The 21,604-nt window shown below is 46.2% G+C and overlaps 1 protein-coding gene and 1 non-coding gene across 2 annotated transcripts in view; one reads left to right on the forward strand and one right to left on the reverse strand.

Moving 5' to 3' along the window:
- Positions 1-20,751, reverse strand: part of PTPN21 (protein tyrosine phosphatase non-receptor type 21) — a 75,456-nt gene extending 54,705 nt beyond the window's left edge. The window contains exons 1-2 of the mRNA XM_043472719.1: positions 20,433-20,751; positions 15,508-15,886 (exon numbers count right to left, since the gene is read on the reverse strand). Coding sequence (XP_043328654.1) covers positions 15,508-15,687 — 180 coding nt within the window. The 5' untranslated portion in view covers positions 15,688-15,886; positions 20,433-20,751. The remainder of the gene's footprint in view (positions 1-15,507; positions 15,887-20,432) is intronic.
- On the forward strand, positions 2,629-2,701 carry TRNAG-UCC. The gene has a single exon. It is a non-coding gene; the product is annotated as a tRNA-Gly (tRNA).
- Positions 20,752-21,604: the final 853 nt, after the last annotated feature.

Here is a 21,604-nt window from a genome sequence, read left to right on the forward strand (position 1 = left end):
CCATCTGCAGTGATTTTGGAGCCCCAAAAAATAAAGTCTGACACTGCTTCCACTGTTTCCCCATCTATTTCCCATGAGTGATGGGACCAGATGCCATGATCTCAGTTTTCTGAATGCTGAGTTTTAAGCCAGCTTTTTCACTCTCCTCTTTCACTTTCATCAAGAGGCTCTCCAATTCGTCTTCACTTTCTGCCATAAGGGTGATGTCATCTGAGTATCTGGGGTTATTGATATTTCTCCCGGCAATCTTGATTCCAGCTTGCACTTCCTCCAGCCCAGCATTTCACATGATGTACTCTGCATATAAGTTAAATAAGCAGAGTGACAATATACAGCCTTGACGTACTCCTTTCCCAATTTGGAACCAATCCATTTTCCATGTCCAGTTCTAACTGTTGCTTCTTGACCTACATACAGATTTCTCAGGAGGCAGGTAAGGTGGTTTGGTATCCCCATCTCTTTCAGAATTTTCCACAGTTTGTTGCGATCCACACAGTCAAAGGCCTTGGCAAAGTCAATAAAGCAGAAGTAGATGTTTTCTGGAACTCTCTTGCTTTTTCTATGATCCAGTGCATGTTGGTAATTTGATCTCTGGTTCCTCTGCCTTTTCTAAAACCAGCCTGAACATCTGGGAGTTCTCAGTTCACATGCTGTTGAAGCCTCGCTTGGAGAATTTTGAGCATTACTTTGCTAGCGTGTGAGATGAGTGCAATTGTATGGTAGTTTGAACATTCTCTTTGTTCAAATCTCTGAAATTTGGGCCCTTTGGGGCTTGCTTATTAGCTTAATTCACAAATGCCTGTGTTTTAGGGCAATGGATAAATGGTAGCTGTTCTCTTCTTATTGAGAGGACCGTGAAAAAGACAGATAACCTCAGTCTGTTTTGGCCATATTAAAGTCTTTATATTTCAATTGAGTCACAGGAAAAAGTTTATTTCATGTTTTCTTGAAGTATTAGTTATTCCATCTTGTCTCACCATAGACAGTAGTGTGAGCTATACTTTTAGCCATAACCACGTAATATAAAAATGAAAAGAAGGGCTGAAATGGGTTTATTTAGGAACAGCTGCTTATTTTTCTGACATTCACTTTTGTCAGGTTATATTACAGCTGTTTCACTTAGAGAACAAATTATGGTTACAGGAGCGAGGGCAAAAGCAGGGGGCAGGGATGGTTAGGGGGTTTGGGATAGTCAGGCACACACTATTTAAAGGTAGCAGTGTGTACAGGCTGCATTTACAGGACCTACTGTGTAGCACAGGGAGCTCTGCTCAACCCCACCTGGCAGCCTGGATGGGAGGGGAGTTTGTGGGAGAACGGATACAAGTGTATGTACGGCTGAATCCCTTCACTATTCACCTGAAACCATCACATCTCTGCTTGTTAACTGGCTACACCCTAACACAAAATAAAAAGTTTAAAAAGTTACAGCTGTTTCATGTTATATTGAAAGGGCTGTGGGGCCTTCCCTGGTGGTCCAGTGGTTAGGACTTGGGGCTCCCACTGCAGGGGGCACGCGTTCCATCCCTGATAGGGGAACTAAGACCCCACACCCCAGGCGATCACGGCCAAAAGACACAGAAATGGTTATGATGTGGGGAGGGCGACAGAGAGAGAAAGGGAATCAGAATGAGGACTTTAAAACAATACATACGGTCACAGTTAACATCTATTGTCTAAAATAATGTTACCCAAGGTATTTTCTATTGTCTTGGAAAAAAAAAACACAACAGCCCTACTGCCATTAAACTAGTATTACCATGAAAGATCTGAGAATTAAAAAAAAAAAAAAATCAGGGAAATTACTTTCCTGGTTAAAATCCTAATTATACAAGTGAAGAAACTCAGACTTCTGTTACAACAAGCTATGTTTGCTTCTTCATTAATAAAGGGAGTTTGAAAATCATGGTTTCATCATACAAGAACTAATTTTTTACCTTGCATATTTACCAGGTGGTTTTCTACTTATAACAAATACCTCTTCCATATACACAAATACTCCAAGAAAAGAATAAAAGTGTATCCCTCTCTAATATAAAAAAACCATTTCCAGTTTTTATCAATAATATAAAGTTCCATGTAATAAAGGCCACATTTAAGGGTCTAATGGATTTCCTTTTAATCGAAGCTGTTCACTGAGGATCAAGGAATGGGGTAGGGGAATGGGAGTATTTAACTCAGAAACACACACTCAGTATATTCTAATTGTTTAAGTACCATAACGCCAGTTATATTTTATTCCAAGAAGTGCTACTTAAAAATACATACAAGGGATTTCCCTAGTGGTCCAGTGGCTAAGACTCAGAGTTCCCAGTGCAGGGGGCCCAGGTTCGATTCCTGATCAAGGATCGCAATATGCTGCAACTAAGACCTGGTGTAGTCAAATAAATAAATATAAATAAATAGATATAATTTTTTAAATATATACAATATTTTCATTTTACTTAGAAGCAGAAGAGGATGAACAAGCTACTAGTATGTATGTGCTACTAAGGATAACAGGAATTGTTCTCTATTCCTATATCCAACTACCCTATATTCAAGGAATATAATGGTTAAAAAAAGGGAATATAATGATAAAAGTCTCAATTAACAACAACAACAAAAAAAACCAAACAAACAGGGACTTCCCTGGTGGTCCAGTGGTTAGGATTCTGCTCTTCCAATGCAGGGGACTCAGGTTTGATCCCAGACCAGGGAACTAAGGCCCCACAAGCCGCGTGATGTGGCCAAAAACCAAAGTTTACATGACAGAAACATGACTTGCAGAAGAATTAAAGATGGAGTAACATGTACAGTGGCACTGTCCCCGTGCCCGTAATTCACAGATGGTAGAATGGTTACACTTGGGTGGTGGGAGGAACTGCTGTAACAGATGGAGAGACACCTGTGTGCAGAGCAGCTGAATCTCAGTGACCCAGCTTCAACAATAAAGGCAGCAAGAACTTCAACAGGCTCCCTGGTTCCACCACTTTTTCCTGCCTGCATGCAGACTCTGACTCTAGAAGCCCCCAAGTCCATCCAACAGCACTGCAACCAGATCTTGCTCTGGAAATCTCTCAACAGGCAACTCCCCTGGGGTATATTTCAGCAGACTGCAGCTTCCAACTCTGCCAGAGAACAAGCTCGCAAGAGGCTTCCTATCAAACGGCTCTGCGCTCAGCATGCTCTTCAGACATTCCAAACCATGCCTCGAGGCCTGATTGTGATTCATGCTCCTTCTCAGGCTTTATCTTTCCTTGCCTGATGCGACTTCAACATCTTATTTTAAGCAAAATAGATTGTAGTAATTAAAATAAAAGATTACAAATTTCAAAAGTACTTAAAACAATCTCCATCAGATTTGGGAGGCTGCAACTGTGACAAACGGTCCTTAACGGCATGAGCTCGGGGCAGGCCACCTGTCACTGGCCCCAGGTCACCTACTGGGGGGATCAGGGAGCCGGAAGCACTAGTCCCGCTGTGGTTTCTTAACGGTGAGCAAGCTACTCGACACCTTTTGGCCTCAGTTCACCCGATAAAATGGGTATGAGACTGCCTCTCTCACAGGGTTGGTAAGGATAGAAATAAACAGCAACATTTATGTCAATGCATGGAGAAAACCACTACAATATTGTAAAGTAATTAGCCTCCAACTAATAAAAATAAATGGGAAAAAATAAATAAAGCACTTAGACCACGCAAGAATAAGTCCTCAAGTAACATTAGCTCTTGTTATCAGAGTTTAAGTCCCCTGAAATAGTATAAAATTTCTCACTACGTCTTCTGTAGCATAGAAAATTCTACACTTAAATGCTAGCCCTTCAGTAACAGGGCTTTCTCTTTGGCGACTTTTCCTGGTCTTTCTCTTTCCTTTTAAAATAAATTGTTTAAAAAAATATAACGACTGGGTTGCTTTTCCTTATGAAAACGGCAATGGCTCAAAGAAAAAGCAGTGTGCTGCGGAGGGAAAAGCACTAACCCTGCAGTGGGAAGACCCCAGCTCCAACCGGGGGTGCCGCTGGCGGGCGGCCCTGTAGTGGACTGTGAGGTCTGCACTCTAGCAACGGGGGACAGATACTGTACCAACACTCATTCGTCATCTTAGACATGTGTTTCATTATCAAACATGCTTCTTTTTCTTAAGTCACCATTCAGATGTAAATCTCACTTCAAAATGCATGCCAGTTAACAAAAATACAAACAAATAAGCATTTGCAAAATATGGGTGAGAAGTAAGGTTATTTTCTAGATAATCCACCCCAAACTCTGGAAGGAAGAGAAAGGACATCATATGGAATATTTTCATTCTCAGTGGTATAGTTCTTGAGCTTCACTGGCTGACTTAATGGCAACACCTCAAGTCATTTTTCTCTATAAATTATTCCAACCAATGAACAAATTTACATGATGAAAAAAGAAAACAGAAATCGCTAAAGAAAAATAACTCTACACTAAACAAATAGTGGCTTCCCAGGTGGCTCAGTGGTAAAGAATCCGCCTGCCAAGGCAGGAGTCCCAGGTTTGAGCTCAGGTTTGACCCCTAGGTTTGGAAGATCCCCTAGAGAAGGAAATGGTAACCCATTTCAGTATTTTTGCCTAGAAAAATGCCATGGGCAGAGGAGCCTGGGGCCCTACAGTCCATAGGGTCTCAAAGAGTCAGGCACAACTGAGCAACTGAACACACACGCAACACACGTGTCCTGCATCAGGACCTCCCGTCGGTCTGGACACTGCCCATCTTTGGTCCATTCCATTTCTGAGATGGTGGGAGGAGGAAGGAACTCAGTTACACTCAGGATGAAATTGACATATGTAAAGCATCTAAACAGTGCTAGCACCTTGTCAGTATCCAGCAGAAAGCTTCTGCTCCTATCACGTGCAACATATCACGTATGAAAGATACAAGATCCAGACTTCTTGTTTTCCTTGAGCCACATAGGGAGTGCTCACGTTCATCTAGCACCAAATCCCCACCTGGTCGCCTATAAAACTTGAATCTGATGGTAGAAAGCTCAATCGGCTAAAAATTCACATGACATGGAAATTAATTTGTCAAGTCAGAGACTGAGCCGTCTAAATAATTATAATATGACTGAGCAAAGACAAGCTGTTTTTCGATTCACAGGGAAATGAGCTGCCACCACCCAGCATGGAATTACTTGTATATTTTCTTAGCCCGCTCAGTTAAAACTTGTTCAAAATAACACAATTACACTGTCCTATTCACAAATAAAAACCGTGCACACCTTTTAGTGATTTCATTTGGATAATCTAGATGAAGCGGCACAAGCCCTTGACAAGAGTTATTTCTACAACAAGCCACTCCTTCTCATATAGGATTTGGGTCATGCATGTTTATTCTAGTGAAATTAACATCTTAAGATGATTCTCAGGAATTTAAATTGCCTTTGGATATCCTGTCAGTTCACTAAAAGATAAATCTAAGTGACATTTATATATGAACAAACTGCTTGGAGAACCAAACAGGAAAATACTTGCTAAAGCAACATACTGTTTAAAACAGTGATGTGAGCAAAAGCTTTGTTAACAGAAAAGAAAATGCCAAGTTCAGACAGGGTGTGTATTCTAACAAGAAGAATGAAGTAGACTGCTCAACAGTCGGCCAGGGGGGTTTGGTTAATGTGTGAAGGAAATATGAGTAATCCATCCTGTCAGGGGAGAATGCTCACACACCTACTGCCTAGGTGGGCACAAAGGCGCTGACTGGTAGGGAGAAAGACGAGGATCCACCATCAGAGGTGCAATGAAGAAGCCACCATTCACAGCCTGTTCCCTTTCCTCCGTGAAAGGAGATCTTCTTTTTTTCGGTAACAGTTAAGTTATCCAAGAGAGGAAACGAATACCCCAAACGCCCTTTCCTAAAATCTAAAGGCCATTCAAAATAGGCATTGGTCGGGGAAGGGGGTAAGGAGTGATACTCCAGAGGCAAATTATTTTCTTAAAAATATGAAGGTCTTGAATTTTTCACAAATGTTCACTACCACCACCTTCATTCTGGAAAAAAAGAAAGAGTAGGGAAGAAAGACCCTGTTTAGCCTAGAGAAGAGGAAAGACTGCCTCATCCAAGAGGCTTCTAGGCCCACCACCTGAGCTCATCGATGAATGGAAAGAGGGGTGGATCCTAAACTCACCTGAAATTGTGTGCAAGATTCTGCATTTTGATCAGATTCTCCAAAGGGTCCATGACACTTAAAATTTTAAAACTCATTAAAAAGAAGGAAAAAAAAACTTTAAAAGTCAAAGTTCAAGCAGAAGTCTAACAGATACAAACTCAAATTCTGGCTCTTCTGCATATTAGCCATATGACTGCCCAGGTTAGCACTGCAAATCACCCTATTTTTCAGAACTTCAGTTTCCTCCTTTTAAGATGGAAGAGATAATGCGCAACTCACTGCGAGGATCAAATGAGGTAAGAGATGCTAAGCTTCAGCAAGACAGCGTTCACCCACGCACAAGGAGGGCGGCGGAAAGCGGTTATGTTAACAGCATCGAGCATCACGAGGAATGAGATCTGAAGCCATAAGCACCAAGGATGATGAAGAACTTAGAGAGCACCCCTAAACACCATCAGCTCCTGTCTGCCACTTTGTACCAACTCACAAACCTCTGTACACAAGCAAATTCACTCTCAATTCCATACGGTCACGAGACCACACTATTGGGACAGACCACTGGTGAGAGACATTCAGGGACACCTCCAATGTCTCTTAGGGGAAAAATCCAGCACTGGCAGAAGAACACATCAGACCGTTAGCCCTTAAATTTATTAGAAGTTCAGTGAAGGCTGAACACTCCATTTCTTTGAGTAAACAGGTGTCCAGCTTCTGTAATAACTTGTGTGATACATTATTGTAAAATGCATAATATCTCCATGTTTGTATATAAAATCCCTCTACTTACTTAAATGGCTAGTTTTAATCATTTAGACCAAGTAAGAGAAGTAACAGAAAAATCTAAGAATCAAGAAAAATCCTTGCTCATTTATAATCAAGTTTGGACTTTGGAAAGCTTTATTTAGGTAGAGAGGCCAATCTAAGACTTAAATTTGCTTCAGATGGTCCAATAGATCAAACTAAAATGTTTACTGATCCTTGTCTATAAGTCAACCTTACCTGTTTTATAACATACATACCTGAATGAGTAACTGCTCAGCCCAAAGGCTAAAAAGTGTGCAGGTATTATACTCTTACCTTACACATATTTCAGCTATTTTTAGAGTCCAAATGAAAATAGCTAGTACAGACAGAAATGCGCATGAAATTCTTGAGGCCTACTCAGATAACAGTCAAGATAAGGTCAGTGGATATTTGGAATACCTAAGACACTAATTTAAAATAAAACACTCTGGTAGCCAAGAACACTTTCTAAAGTAGTGCTTGAGAGTAATGGTTTGTATTTAATGCTCAATTCCTCTTCGATTCCAACAAATCCCTCAGCCAAAAACTGTCCCCATTTGCCAGAAACACTGTGAGAAGAATCGGTTTAAAGTTCAGCAAAGAAGTTGCCATTCCCCTGACAGAGCAATCTCACCCCAGAGAGCCTCTGAAACACACACTCTAAGTATTTCAGAAGAATCCCAGAATGAAAAAGAAAAAAGTCTAAAGAAAAGAGGTTCGCTGCTGCTGCTAAGTCACTTCAGTCGTGTCCGACTCTGTGTGACCCCATAGACGGCAGCCCACCAGGTTCCCCGGTCCCTGAGATTCTCCAGGCAAGAATACTGGAGTGGGTTGCCATTTCCTTCTCCAATGCATGAAAGGGAAAGTGAAGTCACTCAGTCGTGTCCAACTCTCAGTGACCCCATGCACTGCAGCCCACCAGGCTCCCCCGTCCCTGGGATTTTCCAGGCGAGAGTACTGGAGTGAGGTGCCATCGTCTTCTCCGTGAGGTTCTCTGCTACCTCCGCTCAAACTCTGTAAATGTTCAACTCTCTCCAGGAAGTAAAATCATACAGCAAATAAAGGCTGACTTAACTGAACTGTGATCTCTGCTTATCAGTCTAAACTCAAAACAAGAACCTTATTTTTTAAACTAAGTAGACACTGATTCAGCAACCACATACTCTAAGGTGGTGGAGGTTGTGTTATTCCCCTAGTCATGTCTGACTCTCTGTGACTCCACGGACTATAGCCCGCCAAGCTCCTCTGTCCATGGGGTTTCCGAGGCAACAATTCTAGAGTGGGTTGCCTTTCCTTCTCCAGGGGATGTTTCCAACCCAGGGGTCGCGCCTGCTGTCTCCTGCCCTGCAGGCGGGCTGCTTACCTCTGAGCCACTGGGGCAGCCTACACTGAAAGTCGAATCACCATTTCAGACACTGGTGAGACGACAGTCCTACTAGGATAGAGGTTACATTTCAAGGAATAAAAACTTGGCATGTGTGTGACACATTTCAAATACAAGTTTAAAAACATTTTCTGGGTATCTGTGATAAATCAGAACAAAGTAACCAAGTATCAAATTATAATTTAAAAATGAGAGGCCATAATAAGAACTTCTAAGTTTTGCTAGACTTTTCAACTTATTCAACAAAACCTTAGGGGTGCTTAGTAACCATTTCAAAACTGTTATTTCGAAAAGTTATGTTATCTATGCTATACATGCAGAAAACAATGGGGATCCTTGTTCCCTCTACACAAAATATTCACAAACAGCTCAAAGAAAACTGCTCTGTAAAACTTAAGTTATAAAATTAACACATAATGTATCATAGCAGAAGCATGAAAACGTTATCTTCAAAAGGTTTCCAGGTTTTTTTTCATTTTTAGCCATGCCAAGGGGCTTGCGGGATCCTAGTTCCCTGACCAGGATCCAACCCAGACCTGTCAGTGAGAGTCTTAACCACTGGACCACTGGGGAAGCCCCCAAAAGGTTTCTAGGATTTTTAAAATTTCCTGTTTCCCTAACTGGAGATCTAAAAACTTAAAAACTCCAACCAAGTGCAATTTTAAGCTGAATAAAAACATTAGGATAAAGAAAGACATGGTATAAAAAAATTACATTTCCCCTGCTCTCTGCCGTGTGAGGACATAGTGAGATACCAGCAAGCTCCCAGCCAGAAGATAGAGCTCTCAGCGAAGCTGGACCAAGCTGACAGCTTGACCTTTGACCCCAGCCTCCAGAAGGGTGAGAAATCACTCTGTGGTTTATAGGCCATGCCATCTGTGATATTTCGTTAGAGCAGCCTGAGTGGACTAAGACATACACCAAGCAGCAGAATAGCTGGATCATATGAATGTGAGGTGCCGTGAGGGTGGGGGTGGGGGGTCGGGGGTAGAAACCAGTTCTGCTGGGTCCTCCGAAACGCCATAAACTGCAACACCAGGCACAGGCCCCTGGCACAGAGTGCCTAGTAAGTTTCAATAAATGTGTATCAATGAATGAAAACACACACACAAAAGGATTAAAAGCATATGGAGCAACGGCAGTCTACTGAGCAAGAAGCTGCAGAAAGAGCTTCCCTGGTGGCTCAGTGATGGAGAATCCGCCTGCCGGTGCAGGAGACACGGGAAGACACCTGATCCGGGAAGACCCCACACACGGCAGAGCAGCTAAGCCGCGCGCCACAGCCCTCGGGCCTGAGCTCCAAAGCCCAGGAGCCACAACCACCGAGCCCACGCTCCGCAGCAGGAGAAGCCACCGCAAGCAGGGAGAAGCCTGGACCAGCTGGAGGGGAGGCCCGACTCGCCACAACTAGAGGAAAAAAAAAAACCCCCCACACAGGAACGAAGACCCAGCACAACCAAGATAATAAATGAATAAAAACAATTTTTGAGAAAATAAATAATATTTTGCAATGAATCTAGTTAAAACCCATGATAGCACAATTAAAATGTGATTATCAAATGTAATATAAGATTTAAAAGAATTCCTGAGAAAAACATGCCTTAGAGAAAAAATATAAACCTTAAGTCAAAATTTCATTATTTTTGTTTGTTTAAATCCTAGAGGTTAGTTTGAGAGCAAGAGGGAAGAAACAGAGAAGACCTACTGAAGCTCTATTTGTGGGCAGTGATGTTGTACAAATTAATTACCACTGGCACGAAAACAGAGGTTCCAACATAACTGCTAAACTACAATGGAATACTAAAATTCTGTTTAGTAAGGTAAGAAGTACCATTACCAGTGGCCACTACACTTGTTTGTACTATCAATATAAGAACATTTTATGAAACAAACATGTATTCTGTTAGTAAAAGGAAGAAGCAAAGATACTTACAAAAGAAAGAAAAGAGTTAATTTGAAGAGGTCAGCCAGCATAGAGTGGAAATGGGAGTCACAAATACGGAAGATGGTGCTGAAGAATAAGACGGTGCTGAAGGATAACACTCACCGAGAGCTTCCTGAATACCAGGTGTTCTGCTAAGTTTTCTATCTAAGATTGTATCCTCACAACCCCTGTCAAAGAGATAATATCAGCATCCCCAACTTACAGATGAAAAACCCCTGAGCTTGGGAAATTAAGTAACTGGTCCAAGAGCACACACTGGTAGGGGCAACACTGGGACCCAAACCCAGGGGTTTCCAACCCAACTGGCAAACGTCTCAACCAGTCGCTAAACAGGCTGGCCTTCTCAAGAGGCCGACAGAGGCAGCACCGCCCCAGACGGGACACCGAGACTTGGAGCAGCTCGTCCTGTCCTGGAGGCACGGCCGCTCCCCGTGTGAAGATATACGTAAGGCTTTCCGGGCAACTTCTCTGATTCCACGATCGCCGAGCAATGTCCGGTCTGCTCTGGCTCCCAGACGGCCTGCCTCCAGGGAGATCCTGGCCTAGCCAGAGGGCATGCACACTCGGAGCCCTCTTCATAATTTAGATGAGATACCGAGCTCTGCATCTCATCGTACAGGCCTAGCATCCTGGTTTTACAAATTCCCAGTGAGCTGGGGTAACACACGGCTTACGCTCTGAACCAGGTCTTTGGGTCTGACCATCTCACTCTAGACTGTAACATTCTTTCAGACACACTGCCCCATGGGTGACACGCTCTTGTCTCACTGCCTCCATCAAACCCTGGTAACACACACTTTCATAATTAGAAAGTTTTCCTAATTCCCCTTACGTTCTGTGAAGACTCTGACAGCCTCTCTTAAAACAGTGATATTAAACTCAACGACATGCAAGGAATTTCACCAGCTCTAAGAGGCTGTTGCTATCACGAACAGCAATGTTTTCCTGCAGCAATCCTCCCCCCCAACCCCGCCCCATTTTAAAAAGCCACTTTTCACAGCTCAAATACGGTGGGTTCAGGAAAAAGTTGACAACACACGTTAACTACACTGGATATAAGTATATTAACCTTTTAGTTTTTAGTTCCTTAATGTACTATCAAATATCTCACATGGTCAAAAAAAACTATGAAGGCTGACAAACATCATTTAATCACACATTCAGCTTAAGAAATAAAATACCACCCTACAGATCAAACTGCCAGGTATAGCATTATAATGGTATTACTGTCCTTATAACTGTCATAATAGAAAAAACAAAGTGAAAGTCATGTCCAGCTCTTTGCGACCCCATGGAATAGTCCATGGGATTCTCCAGGCCAGAATACTGGAGTGGGTAGCCATTCCCTTCTCCCAGGGATCTTCCCAACCCAGGGAACAAACTCAGGTCTCCCACATTGCAGGCGGATTTTTTACCAGCTGAGCCATCAGGGAAGCCTGCAATGTAGGAGACCCCGGTTCGATTCCTGGGTCGGGAAGATCCGCTGGAGAAGGGATACCTTCTGGTACCCACTCCAGAGGCTACCCACTCCAGTATTCTTGGGCTTTCTGACCATGACTATACTAAAATGTTGGAAATGGTGGGACAGCCTGTCCGGGGGCAAGACATTTTCTAGGGATCACACCTGTTCCCACCTAGAGCACTCTTCCTTTCTGTTAAAAATCACTCTCATTATATACCCACAGCCAGATGAAGCTGCCTGTTTCTGAGTCTGATCATCTCAAACAAGAGATGGCAACTTCTCTGGGCTTCTTGACTCACAGAGAAGCAAAGCAATGTCTGTGGGTTCAGTTCAACCTGTGCTTATAAAGGACTTTTCATGTCTTAATAAATTAACCATAGTTAATTTACTGTAACTAATAAATAAACCACAGTTCAAGAAATTGACTCTAGTGGTTACAGGCAGACCAGGTGCATGAGGAAGAAATCACAGGGGGGAAAAAAAAAATAGGAAAAAAGGAAAAATGGGTAAAGGGAACAAAAAAGATGGGACTAAATAAATGCAAGTAGGCAGGACCAGTCACTGAGGCGGGCCCTTCTGGTTTACTTTCCCCTTCTCGGGCCGCTGCACCTCATTTCCTTCTAAGGTCCCTCTCACCTGAGCTCCAGACCCAGATGCTCCGCCTGCTCGGCATCTCCAGCTGGCACCTGAAACTCAGCACGTCGGAAGTGAATGGCCCACACCTCCGCCAACTCCCCTCCGACCTGCTCTTCCTTCTGTGTTTCTTCGCTCGGGGGCGATCCGGTAAACGGTGATTCCCCAACCTCAGGATCCACCTGGACCCTGGGAAGTCCCTCCGCATCTCCAGACTCGGCTCGCTTCTCCTCAGCCCCATCCAAATCCAAGGGGACTCCCGTCTGCGCCACAACCACTCTTCTCTAATCATGTTCTCCAGAGGCGGCACGGCTTTGTAAAAACAATCATGCCACGTGCGTGTTTAAAAAACTGCACAGGGGCATCCCTGGCAGTCCAGGGGTGAAGACGCTATACTTCTACTGCAGGGGGCACGGGTTTGACTCCTGGTGTGGGAACTAAGATCTTGCATGCCTCACAGTGTGGCCAAAAAAAAAAAAAAAATTTTTTTAATAAAGTTAAAAAATAAAAACTCTTCACTAACTTCCTCATTTGCAGGACAAGCCCCAAACCTTAAGAACCCCGCACGGGGTGGCCCCTGGCCTGCAGCCTTACCTCTCCCCCTCAGGTGTCACGTAGATTACCTGCCTTCTGTCTCTGGCCACGTGGGGACAGTCTTCTCCAGCCCCAGACTGGACCAGCCCACCCCCCATCCTTCGGGTCCCAGCTCAGACATCACTCGCCCCAGGAAGCCTTTCCTCCCTTGCCTCTCCCTAATGTCTACAGCACCTCCTGCTGCCCTCATCACCACGGGCCTTGTGCCTACTTCTTATCGGTATCGACGCTAGGCTGAGCTCCCGGTACCTATGTGCTGTTCGGTTGCTCAGTCGTGTCCGACTCTTTGTGACCCCACAGACTGCAGCAGGCCAGGCTTCCCTGTCCCTCACCATCTCCCAGAGTTTGCTCAGACTCATGTCCATTGGGCTTCCCTGGTGCGTCAGCTGGTAAAGAATTCATCTGCAACGCGGGAGACCTGGGTTCAATCCCTGGGCTGGGAAGATGCCCTGGAGAAGGGAATGATACCCACTCCAGCATTTTGGCCTTGAGAATTCCATGGACAGAGGAGCCTGGAGGGCTACAGGCCATGGGGTCAGAAAGAGTTGGACGTGACTGAGCAACTTACCCCTCCCTTTCATGTCCATTGAGTTGGTGATGCCATCCAACCACCTCACCCTCTGTCACCCCCTTCTCCTCCTGCCCTCCATCTTTCCCAGCATCAGGGTTTTTTTCCAGAGTGCTTGGCCCTTAATACGTCTTTAAAACTGACTGATGAAATGATGGGATGCTCACCAGGGGAATAGTTTATCTATTCCTGACTTTTCATAAACTATAAATCAGCGGGATTTCCCAGTTGAGACCGTAACATTTAAGTGAAATAGCTAGCTTTTCCATCTTTCTCTTACTCCAGAACCAGGCAGTCAAAGACCAGAAGAGACCTGGGTCTAATTAGAGCCCTTTTCTTCACAGGCCTTACATAGCACTTTAAATGCAAGACATTATGTGGATGCTTGAGGACGCCACAACGTGCTGCAGACTGAGTTAGGGCTTTTCCAGGAAAACCCCGTGATCACTGTAACAGACTATAGAGTTATCCGCGCTGCGGCTTCACACGCACAGTAAACCACACAGTCACTCCGAGTGTTACGCACCACTGTTACCCCGTGCTTCAGATGAGGGAACCAGAGCTCAGACAGGTCACACTCCTCACCTAAGGTTAAACAGTTAAATGGATGCAGAAACCAGAATTCAAACCGAAACATGTCTCTCAAAGTTTCGCTTGACCTCTGGAAAACAAAGGGCTTCCCTTGGTGGCTCAGATGGTAAAGAACCCACCTGCTAATGCAGGAGGCGTAAGAGACTCGGGCTCAATCCCTGGGTCGGGAACATCCCCTGGAGGAGGCAACCCACTCCCGTCTTCCTGCCTGGAGAATCCCATAGACAGAGGAAACTAGCAGGCTACCGTCCAAAAGGTTGCGGTTGCGAAGAGTTGGACACTATTGAAGTGACTTAGCACACAGGCACGCTCGTGCAAAAGAGTCACTGAATGCTGAACAAATGAATGAAGTCAGTAAACTCTACTACATCAGGATGACGCATGTGGGATCAATACCAGAAGGTCAGAACTACTTGGACACTCCAAAATGCATTCCTTTTTTTTTTTTAAAGTGGCTTAAAACAACTATTTTATCTTGCTGCCAGTTCTGTGGGTCAAGAATTTGGGCAGGACTTGCCTAGGTATCTGCCGGATGCCTGGGGGCTGAAAGGATCCATTTCCAAGATGGCTTCTTCACGCAGATGCCAACATGCATTCCTGTTTCATTTTGGTTTACATTTTGGGAGAACACATAAACATTTTCAAAACTTGGACATTGTGGGGATATTCCTGGTGGTCCAGCGGCTAAGACTCCACACTCCCAACCCAGGGGTCCGGGGCTCCATCCCTAGCCAGGGAACTAGATCCCACACATGGCAGCTAAAAGATCATGCATGCCGCACCTAGGACCTGGCACAGCCAAATAAGTCAATACATGTGTAAGGAAAACCTAATCTCAGTTCAGTCACTCAGTGGTGTTCGACTCCTTGAGACCCCATGAACTGCAGCACGCCAGGCCTCCCTGTCCATCACCAACTCCCAGAGCTTGCTCAAACTCATGTCCATTGAGCCGGTGATGCCATCCAACCATCTCAGGCATTGTTAATTCTTTTAAGGGGCATCCCCAAGAAAAGGTCTCTTTGCTCAGTTTCATTCCTTCCTCACAGGGAGAGGGGCTCACAGGCTCAACTCAGACTATCCTAGTGCCTGTGTGCTAAACCACTTTAGTGGTGTCCAACTCTTCGCGACCCTTTGGGGCTGCAGCCCTCCAGCCTCCTCTGTCCATGCGATTCTCCAGGCAAGAATACTGGAGTGGCTTGCCATGCCCTCCTCCAGGGGATCTTCCCCACCCAAGCCTGGAACCTGGGTCTCCCGCATTGCAGACAGATTCTTTACCATCTGAGCCAGCAGGGAAGCCCCAGATTATCCTGGCCAGGGAGGTACTTTGAGAAGACACAGCCAGAATGCATTTATAGTAGCTTGAAAATAAGGAGCAAAATTCGGCGGAAGAAGCCTGCAGGTTTTTTTTGGGGGGTGGGGGGGGAAGCTTACCTCCCGCAGCTCCAGTCTTTGGGCCACAGCCTCCAGGCTCTCCTGGCCAGTGCTCTCCACAGACAGCGTGAACTCTACAAACTCATTGTTGAGCAGCTGGATCCGGGCAACTAGGCAGCTCTTGCTGGATACGGTGTAGCGCCGCGTGCGTTTTAGTTTCAATCCAAATGGCAGTGGCATCTTCTTCTCCCTTCAAGAGCTGGAGGGGTAAAAAGCGAACAGCACGGCCAGCAGTCCAGGGGTGGTGATGACCAGAGAAAGCGATCCCGTCCCAACCGGAGGAGCACCGCGGAGTCTCCGACTGCTCACCCAGCAGCTGCTGCCATCAAAAAGCAACAGAGTCTCCAAAGACCATGTGATGGGAGCTCCCACGCCAGTGCTGGGGAGAGAGGGACGCTGGTTACAGGGGCGACAGCAACTCCGGCTTTGTTTTTAAAAATAAAAATCAATAAAAGCTGTATCTAAGCGATAAGCTTTCCCTCCCCTCTGGAAAAAAACAAGGCCTTAACAGGATCTGGGAGGGGCTGGAGAAGTTTCACAGCAGAGGTGTGTTAGGCCCTGGGTCAGACCCCACCCCTCATTCAATTCCACAAATAGTGGCCACCACATGTGGCTACCTTCAGGATTAAACGAGACGAGGGCTGGCACAACTATAGCCCCAAATTAGTAGCGAGCATTAGTGGTCCTCTTTCTATTTTAAAGTCTTAGTTTTTTTTTCATAGTTAACTCTTTTTGGCTCCCTAATACTCCAACTGTATCTTTAGCCCTTAAGTGAGTTAATTGTCAAAAAAAAAAAAAAACCAAAACACCCTTCAAAAGAGCTACGTTCAAGTCCCAATTAGGCAAATTAACGCCGAACCCGAATGGAATCATCCTCTGTCACATGTGGCAGCTGTGAGGTTCAAATGACGTGAACACTTAACAGGCATTTGCAGAACTTCGCGGTTTGCATATATTTACGTCACCATTTCGATTTATTTATAAACAAACTGTAAGACTCTACACGCGCCGGTGACCGGGTTACCAAGCCTGTCAGCTCTGAGAAGCCTGGCCCGCGCCCGTCTCCGGGTGGGGGCGCCTAGAGGCGGTGAGCCTTCCCCGAGGCGGCTCCACAGCCCTGAGGAGGAGCGGGACAAGGCTTCGAACTCCATCCTGATATAAAGACGTGAGCAAGGCGCTCAACGAGCCCGTGAGGCCAACAGCGCCGAGGGCTCCGACTCCGCGCTCCCGGAAGAGCAGGCGGCGTTGCCCGGGCAACCGGCGGCCTCGGCGGCGCCGGAACCCTCCGCCTTGCCGCTGAGTTTCCGAACGGACGCTCCAGGAGAGAGGACAGGCTCGGGCTCACGCCGGAGGGAACGCTTAAAGGGCCCGGCTAGAGCCCCCACAGACGAGGGTGCGGTTTGAGCGGGGTCCGTTTACCTCAGGGCTGTCCCACCCATACCCCAAACACGTGACGTAAAACTTTTTAAAGCACACCAGTTGGTGTGTTAATTCCAGGGCGGAAGCAAAACGGCCTTGAGCGGCAGCTTGGAACTTGGACACTGACAAGATTTTTTTGGAATTTTTTTTTACCCCCTTCAACAAGTCGACAAAATCGCAGATATCCAGAATCCCGGGACGGCCCCCGCCCTCCGTCGTCTTCTGAATAGAGGCTGCCTCCGAGGACGCAGCCTGGGGCTCGGTCGCAGCTGGTTACCCTGAGCCGGGGCCGGCAACCGCCGCGCGGAGCCCCGAGGCCTCTCTCTCAGCCAGCGGACACGGAAGGCGGTCCTCGGGAGAAGCGGCGCTCTCTCGGCCTCACAGGGGGCCGACCCCAGAGTCCTTCTCGGTCTCGCCTTCCCCACTGCGCCTCAGCCCCAGAGGTGATGGGCTCTCAGGGCTGGCCGGGGTGGGGGCCGGAGGTGAGGAGAACCAGCGTTTAGCTCTTACACTAGGCTTTGGCAGACCTAACACTATTAATTCCATCTCACTGAAGTGTACTGCGTCTCTGAGGACAAGGCGGCGGAGTGGGCCTTTGGGTGTGCGTGCTAAGTCGCTGCAGTCCTGTTGGACTCTGCGACCCCAGGACTGGAGCCTGCCAGGCTCCTCTGTCCATGGGATGCTCTAGGCAAGTATTTTGGAGTGGGTTGCCATTTCCCAACCCAGGGATCGAACCCCGTTTCTTAGGTCTGCCTGTATTAGTCAGGCGGGTTCTTTACCTCTAGCGCCACCGGGGAAGCCCCCCATTGGGCCTTTAGAGACGTCTAGTCAGTCTCTCAGTCGTGTCTGACTGTTTGCGACCCCATGGACTGTACATGGATTCTCCAGGCCACAATACTGTAGTAGGTGGCCGTTCCCTTCTCCCAGCGATCGAACCCAGGTCTCCCGCATTGCAGGCGTATTCTTTACCAGCTGAGCCACCAGGGAAGCCCCACAGAAAATCTGAAAGTGAAAGTGAAGCCGCTCAGTCATGTACGACTCTTTGCGACCCCATGGACTGTAGCCTACCAAGCTCCTCCATCCGTGGGATTCTCCAGGCTAGAATACTGGAGTGGGTTGCCATTTCCTTCTCCAGATCTTCCCAACCCAGGGATTGAACCCAGGTCTCCCGCATTGCAGGCAGACGCTTTACCATCTGAGCTTCCCACCAGGAAAGCTTATGTTAGTCGCTCAGTCGTGACTGACTGTTTGCAACCCCATGGACTGTACCACCAGGCCCCTCTGTCCATGGAATTCTCCAGGCAAGAATACTAGAGTGGGTTGCCATTCCCTTCTCTGGGGAGTCTTCCCAACCCAGAGATCGAATCCAGGTCTCCTCCAATGCAGGTAGATCCTTTACCGTCTAAGCTACAAGGGAAGCCCACAGAAAGTCTAAACGGAATCAATTCCTAAGCCGTCCTTGCTCTTAAGTAGATTACAAGCATGCTCTAATTGCATACATGACCCAACCACGACTTTCTGCTTTCGTTGTCTGTGTTTGGGTTTTGTTTGAGCTCTGGTTATGCACAGATAGCCAGAAAAATAAAAGTTAAAAACAAGAAATAGAGGGAAAAGGCCAGAGGAAAAAAGAAAACTAGAAGTGCATAAACCACTGTGTTAATTTAACAGCATTTGCTGTGTACCTCTGGAGGGTAAAAGCACCTTTCGAAAGAAGGGAATAGAAAATAGACATTATGAAAAGACATGGGCTCTACCTGCAGTTTTCAGTGCTCTTGTTTGTGTCAGGGTATAAGCCAAATAGATCGTTGAGACAAAATGAAAAGTTTAAAAAAAAATCAAGAAGTGAAAACTTGAAATAATAAGCTTTCAACTAGAAAAGTGCCTATGAGCCATGAGTGTAAATTTTAAAAGATTATAGATACTCTTATAGATATGCTAAATACCCTATGAAGAGATAAGGTAATGAATTTAAATTTTTCATACAAATTATGGTAACTGGAAACAGAACAGTTAAAGTTGTACAGAGGAAAGATGAAAGTTTGTATTGGGGATGTTCAAACATGGTATTCTCTTCACTGCAAATATAGAATTATGCCTTGAAGGCAGTAGATACTACATTATATAACTTAATTATCAACTTAAGCTCTGATGAAGCAGAGTAAAACTGTGCTGTCCCAGAGTCTGAAATGTTTTACTGCATCAAGGATAAAGACAAGCCAATGTTTTCTCTTTTTTATTTTGGTAGCTGTTATAAAAACTAATTGAAAAAGAGGGGTATGTGTGTGTGAAACAATTTACACACTTAATTTTCAGTTATATACAGTATTTGCTACCAAATAGGGTCATAAAGTTAAGAATGTTTGAATAGAGGAGTAGAAATTGAAGATGCTTTGGCCAGGGGGTGCCTGTTTCAGGTGTAAAATAATATGAAATAATTTGAAAGGTAGCTGGGTCTGAAGTCTTAACTGATTACTAAACATTCATAATTAGCTTTTGCAGGAAAATATACTAAGATATTCTGTTTCTCTACAAAGTCACTTTGTTTTGAAATTTAAAAAAATAGGTATATGTTAATCATGTTCAAATATTCAAAAGGTAGACTGAGATATTTATTCATTTTAATGTTTTTACATACCCTCTCAGAAGCTTCCAAATACACTTTTAAATTCTGAATCCTGTAGTTTTCCGCTTTGTTGCTAGAGTCCTCATTACGTGTAATTTTACTAATAATGCTTTCAAATAAAACAATCTCTAAAAGTGTATTCTTAGAATAATGTATAGATATATAGCATTAAATCCAACGCATATTTGTCCTGAACACATTTATGCGTAGAACTCGCGAATAAAATGTGCTGGAAACAACAGACAACTACTTTAAGAATAAAATTTCTATCATATCCCAAAGTTAAAAAAAAAAAAATCTGTCAGCAACCCTTAGGCATACAGCGGTTGTCACCTGGCGCACACGGAGTATTTTGAACGCGTTTGCGAGCACACGCTATTATAAGGCTTTCTCAGCAAAAAAGAAAATAAGACGAGCATGCCAAAAGCGGCCAGTCTAATCAGGATTTGCAGAAATCACAAGTCGGAATTTGCAGACCCAAGAATTCTTTTTTTCCAGAGTAAACACTCTTTACTCCAAAACCAAAACAAGCCATCACCACGAAACAGTCCTTCGCTCCTCTCCTCGCCAAAGTTATCTGGCAAATCTCGCACTTAATATTCCGAGAGGCACAAACATGCCTAAGACTTTTAAAGCCCCGATGCAGAATTAAGCCGCTCACAACCGAGGAGCTCCGAATACAAGTTCAAGACCCCTCTGGAAATGCCTCAAGTAGACCGGAGAGAGCCTGGAAGTTTTCTCTTTGTTACGCTCGCCCCTGCCTCGGGTCTGGGCAGTCGGAACGCGTCCTCCCCGGACTCGGGGGTGCCGGCTGGCGGACACTGCCCTGCGCTCGGCCCCCACCGCCCCCCGCGCCTCGCAGGCCGGGGCCCCGCGCCCTCACCTGCTCCCGCGGCCGCATCCTCGGGGCCGCGCGCCCCGCTCAGCGGCCCGCCCCGCGGAGCCCCGCCGCGCGGCCGCCGCAGCCGCGCCCGCACTCCAGCCCGCGCCGCGGCGCGCTCACGGGGCCCGCGCGCCTCGCTTCCTGTCTCCCCAGTCCCGGCCCGCCGCGCATTCCCCCGCGTCGAGGGCGGAGGCCCGCAGCTAGGGCCGGCGGCGCTGCACGCAGAGGCCCGGCGAGGGCCGGGCAGCCGGAGGACGCGCGGCCGGAGCAGCGGGGCGGCCGGGCCCGGGCGTCCCTCCCCCGGGCCGGGCGGGCGGGCGGATCCGGAGAGGCGGCGGCGGCCCGTGACCTCAGAGGGCTGGAATGCGGGCGGGGGAGGCGCGGACAGCTGCGCCCGGCCGCCGGGGAGGGGGCGCGCCGCTGCTTGTTTGAATCATATGACCGCTTATTTTAAGAGTTTCCAAATAAAGCGAGGCCTTAACAAAAATGAGAGGAGGGGGTAACATTTCGGTGCCAGGTAAAGGGTGTTATTCCCGCGTTACTAGGTGATCGGTAAAAGGGTATTATTGCCGGAGTTGTTCATTTACTCGTCTACATGTCTGAAAACAGTTCAACTAGTCTATTTCTTCTCCCTTGCTTTCGTCTAAGGGCATACCCCATAAAAAAAGGATTGGTAACAAGGTGGGAAGGATTGGTATACAGGGTGGCAAAGTCCCCTTCCCCTAAAAAAGATTGTGTGTGAAAGTCGTTCAGTCGTGTCCAACTCCTCGCGACCCCATGGGCTGCAGCCCACCAGGCTCCTCTGTCCATGGGGTTCTCCAGGCAAGAATAGTGGAGTGGACTGCCATGCCCTTCTCCAGGGGGTCTTCCCAACCCAGGGGTTGCGCCCCGGTTTCCCGCGCTGCAGGCAGATTCTTTACCGTTTGAGCCACCAGCGAAGCCTCCAAAAAGACTGATATGTTTCAAATAACCTGTAGGTCTTCAGCAGAGCTGTATGTTCATGCAGTCCAAAGTGGCGCTTTAAGGATAGGGGAACTCCAGAGTCCAGCTGTCTGGGTTCAAATCTCAGTTGCCAACGCTAGCTGGAGGACCTTTTGCAAATTTCTTAACCTATCTGTGCCTGTTCATGTCCTGTGAAAAAATGAAAAAAATCACTATACAGCAACTTGTGT

Source organism: Cervus canadensis, chromosome 6 (assembly GCF_019320065.1).
Source record: "Cervus canadensis isolate Bull #8, Minnesota chromosome 6, ASM1932006v1, whole genome shotgun sequence".
NCBI classification, from domain to species: Eukaryota; Metazoa; Chordata; class Mammalia; order Artiodactyla; family Cervidae; genus Cervus; species Cervus canadensis.